The 8,773-nt window shown below is 36.7% G+C and overlaps 1 protein-coding gene across 1 annotated transcript; it reads left to right on the forward strand.

The window, feature by feature from the left end:
- Positions 1–3,710: 3,710 nt before the first annotated feature.
- On the forward strand, positions 3,711–7,619 carry LOC149173404 (adenylosuccinate synthetase, chloroplastic-like). Its single transcript, XM_089426688.1, has 6 exons — positions 3,711–3,801; positions 4,647–4,768; positions 4,903–5,115; positions 5,207–5,899; positions 6,027–6,338; positions 7,243–7,619. Exons 1-6 carry the CDS (start codon positions 3,711–3,713, stop codon positions 7,411–7,413), a joined length of 1,602 nt encoding a protein of 533 aa, XP_089282814.1. The 3' UTR covers positions 7,414–7,619.
- The last annotated feature ends 1,154 nt before the right edge of the window (positions 7,620–8,773 follow it).

Raw genomic sequence — 8,773 nt, forward strand, 5'->3', positions numbered from 1 at the left:
TGCTGATAAGAAATACTTGAAATTCATTGAGTCTATTCTTATCAAAAACTTGGCAGGGGCTAAATATAATTCAAATTTTTGTATGCCATTGAAAATGGCAAGAGTTTCTTTTTCTGCTGGAAAATAATTTTTCTGGTGAATTAAAAATTCTCCAGATGCATATGCACATAAAATTTCTTCTCCTGTATCCTCCTTTCTTTCAAAAAGGATTGCTGCCCAAAAATTATCGGATGCATCAGTTTGAAGAATGAGAAATCCATTACCTGGTGGTTTGAGCTCGGGGAGATGTTTGCATTTAGCTTTTAACAATTGAACTGCTGTCGTGGCTTCTGGTGACCATCCAGAATTCAAATGTCATCGAATTGGAGCAGTTTTCTCTAATAATCTAGGAATGTATTTATGAACATAATATTCCTAGAAATCGCTGAATCATTTTAGTATCTTGTAACTGATCAGGAAATTCAGATAGTTTGGTTAAAACATGAGGCTGCATCTGAATTTTACCATTTATAACATGGATACCCAAAAAATCAATACTATCTTGAAATAGAAGCATTTTCTTTTCAGACAAAACAATACCATGTTGTTTTGCTTCTTCAAGGAATATCTGTAAATGCTTTAGATGTGATTCGAGATCTTGACTGTGAATCAAAATGTCATCAATATAGACAACAATAAAATCATATTTACCAAAAATATAGTCCATTCGCCATTGAAAGAAAGCTGGAGCATTCTTCAGACCAAATGGAACTACTTTCCATTGGTAAAAACCTGCAGGACATGTAAAAGTAGTTTTGGGATGATCTTCTTCTTTGATTTGTATCTGGTAATAACCAGATTTCATGTCGAATTTACTGAAGATCTTGTTGTTCTGAATTTTTTGCATAATTGTTTCCTGGCGGGGCAGAGGATAATTGAAGCTCTTTGTTATTGCATTTAATGGCTTATAGTTAATTACCATTCGAGCTTTTCCTCTAACTATTTCAGAGTGATTTCTTACCAGGAAAGCAGAACAGGAATAATGAGAAGAACTAGGTTCAATCAGCTGGAAACTTAGGAGTTCTTCAATCTGCTGTTTTATTTCTTTTTCATCAATTGGAGTGCAGGGTATAAGTTTTCCTTTAACCCCATTGTCATGAAGAGTTACTATTTCTTGCTGGGGACTTTCTACACTCCAGAATGCTTGAGGATTTTCAGAACAACTTTTCAACAATTCATCATAAATAGCCATTTGTTCAGGAGACCAATTAGGATTTCTATTTGCTTTTTGTTTAGTTTTTGTTTGACTCCTTTCTTCGTAAATCTGCAATACTTCTTGCCAATTATGGGAATCATTCTGGGGTCTTTTCATACTGACCTTCTTTTGGCTATTTTCTTTTCTAGCTTCTGAATTAGCCAAAGTCAATCTTGGAACTGAAATTGCTTTCTTTTTTATATTCAGAATGACTTTGTCTTCACTGATTGTAACTGGAAACACAGAATTGATAAACGGCATTCCAAGAAACAAACTTGCAGAGGCATCATAGTGCTGGATTGCAGAAAATTTTACAATACTCCCCCCAACTTTTAAAGAAACATTATCAACATAGTGGGTGAGATTGACAGAGCCACCAATGGTCTCAAAAATCAGAATATTTTGTAGAGGCTTCCATAAACCTTTGAATAAATATGGGCGAGCTAAATTATTGGAGCCACTTGTATCAATGAATGCATCCACATTGATCCATTCTCCTTTGACTAGTACTTCAACAGGAATATAAAGAAGATTGTTAGTTTTAACAATCTTTTTGAGAAAAGAACTGTCGTCTAAATTAACAGATGTGGGAACAGGCAAAGATGATGATGATTGAGAAATTGTCTTTGGGTAAGGGCAAAAATAATTCAACGTGGATTGTGGAGGTAGAGAATTTAAAACGGATTGTGAATTCTTAGTACCTCGATCTGTAGATAGAGAGGGAATAGTAGAGATAGCATCATCTAATTGTATTCATATGTCTCATCAGTATAGTCATCTGAACTAAATTCATCATTGAAATGCAAGTCAGTTTCATTCTCTGGTTCAGAACAATCATAGCATATATTCATTTTCTAGCACGTGTCGGGAACTAACTCAGTATCTGACAGGGAAGCATCAGTTAGTATATATACATCTGATACTTCATCTTGAGAATCAACCATAGACCAATTATCTACAAAATCATCAATTTCTATACAGGCTTTCAACTTGTTAGAAGAGATTTTTAGACATTTTCTGGCAAAGTGACCTTCTTGTTTGCAAATAAAACATGCATTGTCTCTTTTTGGTTGCCTGTGCTTTTTTAAATATTTAAATTTTTAGAATGGCCTTTTGGGATTGGCTACTCTCTTGGGTTTGAATTTTCCATATCTTTTAGATTTTCTCTTTTTAAATGGTGTCCATGGTAATATAGAGCGACAAACATCAAGACTAGGAGAAAAGTCTTGAGCTTTCTTCTGCCAACAGAGATATTTAACTTTTTCTTGACACCGAAATAAGAGATCTATCCAATAAGTTTGTTCAATATTTTTCCCTTGAACTTCCAGATCTTTCATAATCAAATCACCTAAATTACCAGGAAATTTTGACAGGAATGAAATCTTCTGAGTAGAATCATTAGTAAGATTAGCTTTATAGATCTTGGCCATATAATCATTGCCAAACTGATCTAAAAACTTTAAATCCTTCAATTCCATTCTTGTTAGATCTGTTATAATCTGTTTCTTTTCATCTGCTGGTTCAGGGAAAAATTGAGTTTTAAGTAGCAATTCTAAGGTAGCTAATCCTGCAGTAGCTACATGCATTCTTTCTTCTTCTGATGGTCCCATCCACCAGTCATATACAATTCTAGCCATTCTTTTTTCAGCTAAGGCAAAAATAGATATATTATCTAATCTAGAGACAACTTGCATTTGATATAGGGCACCAATCCAAACTCTGATAGATTCAACTAGATTTGTAGATTTGTCTAAATCTAAAACATATCCAGTAGAATTGGTTGCAAACAAGTCTTCTTCAATCCTTGGATACTTTGGTGCTTCATGGAACACATGGGCCTTTTGGATAGATGGCAATATGAAGGAGGGAAATTTAGAGGCAGCATTTTCCAAAGTGGCTATTTCACTTTTTGGTTTTTGAAAGTTTATTGATTTTACTGGCTCTAATCTGTTTTCAGAAGCTTGGGCACTAGACTAAGCTTCACTTACTTCTTGATTTTCGTCTATATCCCAATAGTTAGGAGTATCCATTGAAATAGAAAATCTTGGAGCCTTTGATTCTCTCCTTTTCTTTTCTTTTTTCTTTTTCTCTTTTGCTTCTCTTTTTTGTTTTTCTTCTTGCTGTTCATCATGGAGAAGCTTAAGATTAGCTAGAATTAACTCAATCTGGGATCCTAAATCATCCAGAACTTCTTCAGCATGTGCACACCATGTAGTAAGGTAATTACCTATATGATAGGTTTGATCTAGGTCAATGGTGTTTAATGCATTATGCACTATCAAGGGAGTGCAATCAGCTCGTGTTGGTGGCTATTTTGACATAGAAGAGGTGGTGCAAAATTTTGTCTTGGGAGGCCATTTCCCACCTTTCACAAAACGATCATGGACTCAGTAACTTACTTGAATCACCGAAGAATAGCTGCCATTCCTCACGCCATCCAACATGCTGGGGTCAGGTTCATCTGCTTCTGATGAGGATGAGGGAAGCTTTTGCTTTGACCATGATTGATTTAACCATTCCAAATATTCTGTTTCCCATGCGTGGTCCTATTGCTCCTGAGCATCTTGGTACAAGTCTACGAAAATGGTTGCTTTTTCATCGGATACCTTCTCTTTTCCTTTTGTTGTAGCTGCTTTTTCTATTGTCGAGACTGTAGAAGATTCTCCTTTTAGTAGTGCCTTTGATGATTGTCCTGTATCAAACTTTATCATGTCGGTTGTAACATAGAGATTCTTTTGTGGAAAGAGATATTTATCATAAACTTTTGTCCACTGATTAAAATAAGCCATTGGATCTATCTCTATGTCAAGGAAGGAATCCTTTTTACTTTTATGGAATTCGGGCATTTTTTGTACTGACAATTCGACTCCATCTAATAATTCCCACTTGAAAATTTGAAACATGCTGACAGAGCGTTCTATGGCACATTGTATCCACAGCTTGCAGTTATGATTGATATTCTCTTATTGTTGCCAACCTAATTCAAAAATCATGGATGAACATACTTTGGTTGACAATAATAAATTTATCAAACAAAGTACATCATCACTCTAATTTCTTGCCATAACATTAACAGTAATTACACCGTAAGGCATTTCCCTCTGAAATGAACTTCCCTAAAATCCACTTGTCATTCCTGTGTGCCTTTAGATTATGTGTTAGATGATTAGAAGATTGTTAATCGTTTGATAAAGGGAAGGTAGTTGAGTGGTTGCAACTGTTCACGAACCCTTGCCTGAATGCTGCTAGATCGGAGCCTGAAAGATTTGCCTGTACCCTTTTCGTCTTCTCCGCTCTTGCTTCCCGTGCTGCCTGACAGACCTCTGAAACGGGCTCCATCGAATCTCTGGGGCAAATTTTATCCATGGCTTTCCTGAATGTTTAGCTATTTCCTTCTGTTCAAATCCTTCAGTTTCAGCCCCCTTTACCCCAGTTCCATTCTGGATTACCCTCCGAGATAAAAAAAGCTATCTGCCTGAACTGGATCATAGCTTCTGCCAGGGATTTGGGGTTTTGAAGGTTGCTCAATCTGCGGTCTGTGGGAATAAATGGCATCTGCGCTGATTAGCGATCTCTGTGTTCCGAATTTGCATGGATTTTCGCAGGATAAGAAGAAGAGGCAGCAGGGGTTGCGGTCAGGGTTTGCGCATTCTGTGAACTTGCATTAGGCTAAAGGTCGAATTGTACTGCAGAGTAGAAGGATAAAATGCAATGCCAGCGTCGAGGAGGCCGACGCCATTGTTGAGGCAGAGAAAGCGGAAGATCCTTTTAAATCCCTGAGTCAAGTGTGTGCAGTGCTGGGAACTCAGTGGGGTGACGAAGGAAAGGGCAAGCTCGTTGACGTTTTAGCACAGCGCTATGATATTGTGGCCCATTGTCAGGTACTCACCCATCCTCCATTTTTTTTCATTGTCGTTAAATCCATCTTAACTGGTAAGTATATTTACCGATTATACTACATCTTTATCGCAGGGAGGGGCAAATGCAGGTCACACCATATACAATAGCGAGGGAAAGAAATTTTCTCTTCACCTTGTCCCTTCTGGAATAGTGAATGAGAAAGCCCTATGCGTTATTGGGAATGGAGCCGTTGTGCATCTTCCAGGACTATTTGAAGAGATAGACGGGCTTGAGTCTAATGGAGTTTCTTGCAAAGGAAGACTGTTGATTTCTGACCGTGCTCATTTACTATTTGATTTCCATCAAACTATTGATGGAATGAGAGAAGCAGAACTTGCAGGGTCGTTAATTGGAACGACAAAAAGAGGGATTGGTCCTTGCTATGCAAGCAAGGCAATCCGGAATGGTATTCGGGTAAGTGATTTGAGGCACATGGATACATTTCCTGAGAAGTTGGATATTCTTTTGCATGATGCCGCATCCCGTTTTAAAGGCTTTGAGTATAGTAAAAGCATGTTACAGACTGAAGTGGAGCATTACAAGAGATATTCTAAGCGAATAGAACCTTATATTGCTGACACTGTTCATTTGATGAATGATGCATTCTCAAGCGGGAAGAAGATTTTGGTTGAAGGCGGCCAGGCGACCATGTTAGATGTCGATTTTGGAACTTATCCATTTGTCACTTCTTCTAATCCATCTGCCGGTGGAATCTGTACTGGACTTGGTATTGCTCCAAGACATATTGGTGATATGATTGGTGTGGTATGTGAGATGATTTTTTATTAACATGCATATGCAAATTCATGCAGGTTAAAGTTCTAATGAAAATTGGATTCATCAAGAAAGTTTTAAAAATTTACTGATGACTAACCACGGTTTTGATCTGCAGGCTAAAGCGTACACAACAAGAGTTGGTTCAGGTCCTTACCCGACAGAACTCTTGGATGAAGCGGGTGAAGATCTTCGATCAGCTGGACATGAATATGGCACCACAACTGGCCGGCCTCGTCGTTGTGGTTGGCTAGATCTGGTTGCACTTAAATATTCTTGTCAAATCAATGGTTTCTCAGCACTTAATCTGACAAAGCTTGACGTACTTTCTGGGTTATCTCGAATTAGGCTTGGGATAGCCTATAAAGGGCCTGATGGAAATGTGTTGAAATCTTTTCCTGCGGACCTTGACCTTCTGCAAAAAGTAGAGGTACTTTCCTTTCAATTCAGAGCCATGGATCTCAATTACTTAACGGGCAACTTAAAATAGTATGCTTCTGTAATTATTATGTATGAGTATTGCAAGTATCTTGAAAAACATTTTGTGATGCATAACAGTTGAAAAAGGGGAACGTCAGGCATAATAAGTGAAAAAATATTGTGACTAGATGTCAGGCCGGCATCTACAAGCCTGTGTTTTGATCTTTAGATTATACGAATACATATATGGTTCAAATCCATAATCAGTAGAATAGTACCATGTAGGCAACAACTAAATGAAGCATATTTGTTTGTACCATGGAGGCAACAGTTACATTAATGTCAGCCTATCTGATGCTGTCTGCTTAAGCTTCACATCCTTGTGAGGTTTAATCAGACAGCTTCATTTACGATGATCATTATATCGAGTGCTATGCTGCAATCTCTACCTTTAAAAAATCAGAAATCCACTATTTTAGTACTCTACATTGTATATGTATGAATTATTTTGCTAAAACTTACAGAAAGCTTGTTTGCACTGAGGCTTTGGCCCCATAATTTTCGCCTCTTGAACCTTTGACCCTCAATTTGTTCTTGACAACACATTTTTGCATTCTTTTGACTAATAAATTTCATGGATCTAACTGTTAATTTTATTTTATTTGGTCATTTGTGTTGGACCTGCTACCAGTTTGAGTCTCTCTCGGTATATAGTTTTATTTGTATCTTTGTAGATAATATTCTGCATATGTCATATTCCTTTTTCCTTGCAGTTTGTTTCTAACATTATGTCATGTCAAGGTTATTTGAAATCTTGTTTCCTTGAGAAAGTTTCTCATTTCAAACTCAAATTTTGATAAAAGCATTTTTCTCTTCTCTGGTACCCAATTCTAATATAACTTGGTCACATGCAGGTTATTTATGAAGATCTGCCTGGATGGCAGGCTGATATATCTAAAGTGAGAAGCTATCAAGACTTACCATCTGCTGCTTGCCTCTATGTGGAAAGGATCGAGAGTTTACTTGGAATACCAATCGATTATATTGGTGTTGGGCCAGGCCGTGATGCTTTAATAGTGAAGTAATAGGATCAACAGATTTTAAAGTCATCCCATGGAGTTTGCTGTCCAAGAAGCAGGTCAAAAACATGCATGGGAACTTTTAATGGCCTAACATTCCCTGTGTCATTTTTGGCTTTTGTGACTTTTTTATATCAGTCCCTTGTCCAGAACACTTTGGTTAGTCTAAGCAGGAATAAATTCAAGAAATTATAGGCTCTTGTTTTCTACAATGCATGAGCGTTTGATGACAGAGAGGTATTAGTAACTCGTCACTGCGAAACTGAAAAAGGGTACGTAACCAACAAATCATACTACCATATCTGAAGAAAAAGCAGCAGCTAAAAAGAGAAATTATACTAATGCATATATAGTTTACTTGCATGATAATGATGTGTTTTCAGCTATAAAACACTGTTTGCAGTGGCTGGTAAAATTCAGCTAGTGCAATTGTGTTGGATAATGAAATTTTCCATCATCTCCTGATTTTCTGCCACTATTTCACCACTGGCTGATAAACTCACAATGTTTCTAGCTGATATTTTCAAGATTCTTGGAATTAGTGTCCAGTTAATGCCCAAGGGTCGTAAAAAGGAATGTCAAGCATGTATTAAAAGGTTCATGATGATAATGGGTTCCATGACCAGTGAAGGTATCATCCGAAGATCTTTCTGTCTTTTTCTTTCCGATCTTCAAATAGAGAAGAAATCAAATTGCACTGTGGTGAAAATTAGCGTGTGCAAAAGTATTCTATTTTAGGTAAAAGATGTGTTGATCGTCTGAATGGTCAGTTTTTGGTTTGGAATGAGGAAGTACAATCTGATGAGGGGCTTGAAAACATTTTAGACACTACAAGAATTTTTTAATGATATTTTGATTATATCAAAACTAGATTTACCGTTCACTTAACTGCCAGAAAATTGTTATTATTTTGACGGAGTATCTGATTTGACAAATGGGAATCGTCAAGTGTTTTTAGACCTTTCAACTAAAAAACCAAATTCTTGGAGACCCTTGAACGAAAGGTATTTTTGGTTCTGGACCTTGGAGACCCTTGAACTAAGAGTAGGGTTTCATTATTGGTACATCTCTAGGTTTGGGGTTATTAACATGTTTCCTCATGTCCTAGAAATACAAATTCTTAGATAAGATGAAGTAATTTTAGTTAATACTTTCAAGGTATTTTTGGTTCTGGACCTTGGAGACCCTTGAACTAAGATTAGGGTTTCATTATTGGTACATCTCTAGGTTTGGGGTTATTAACATGTTTCCTCATGTCCAAGAAATACAAATTCTTAGATAAGATAAAGTAATTTTAGTTAATACATTGGAACCAAGTAAAGTGGTAAATCTTTATTATTATTATTGTATTTTTAATTTATTTTTC

The sequence above is a fragment of the Pinus tabuliformis genome, chromosome 4_2 (genome assembly GCF_031772625.1).
Source record: "Pinus tabuliformis cultivar Carrire ecotype Pingquan chromosome 4_2, CPIR1, whole genome shotgun sequence".
NCBI classification, from domain to species: domain Eukaryota; kingdom Viridiplantae; phylum Streptophyta; class Pinopsida; order Pinales; family Pinaceae; genus Pinus; species Pinus tabuliformis.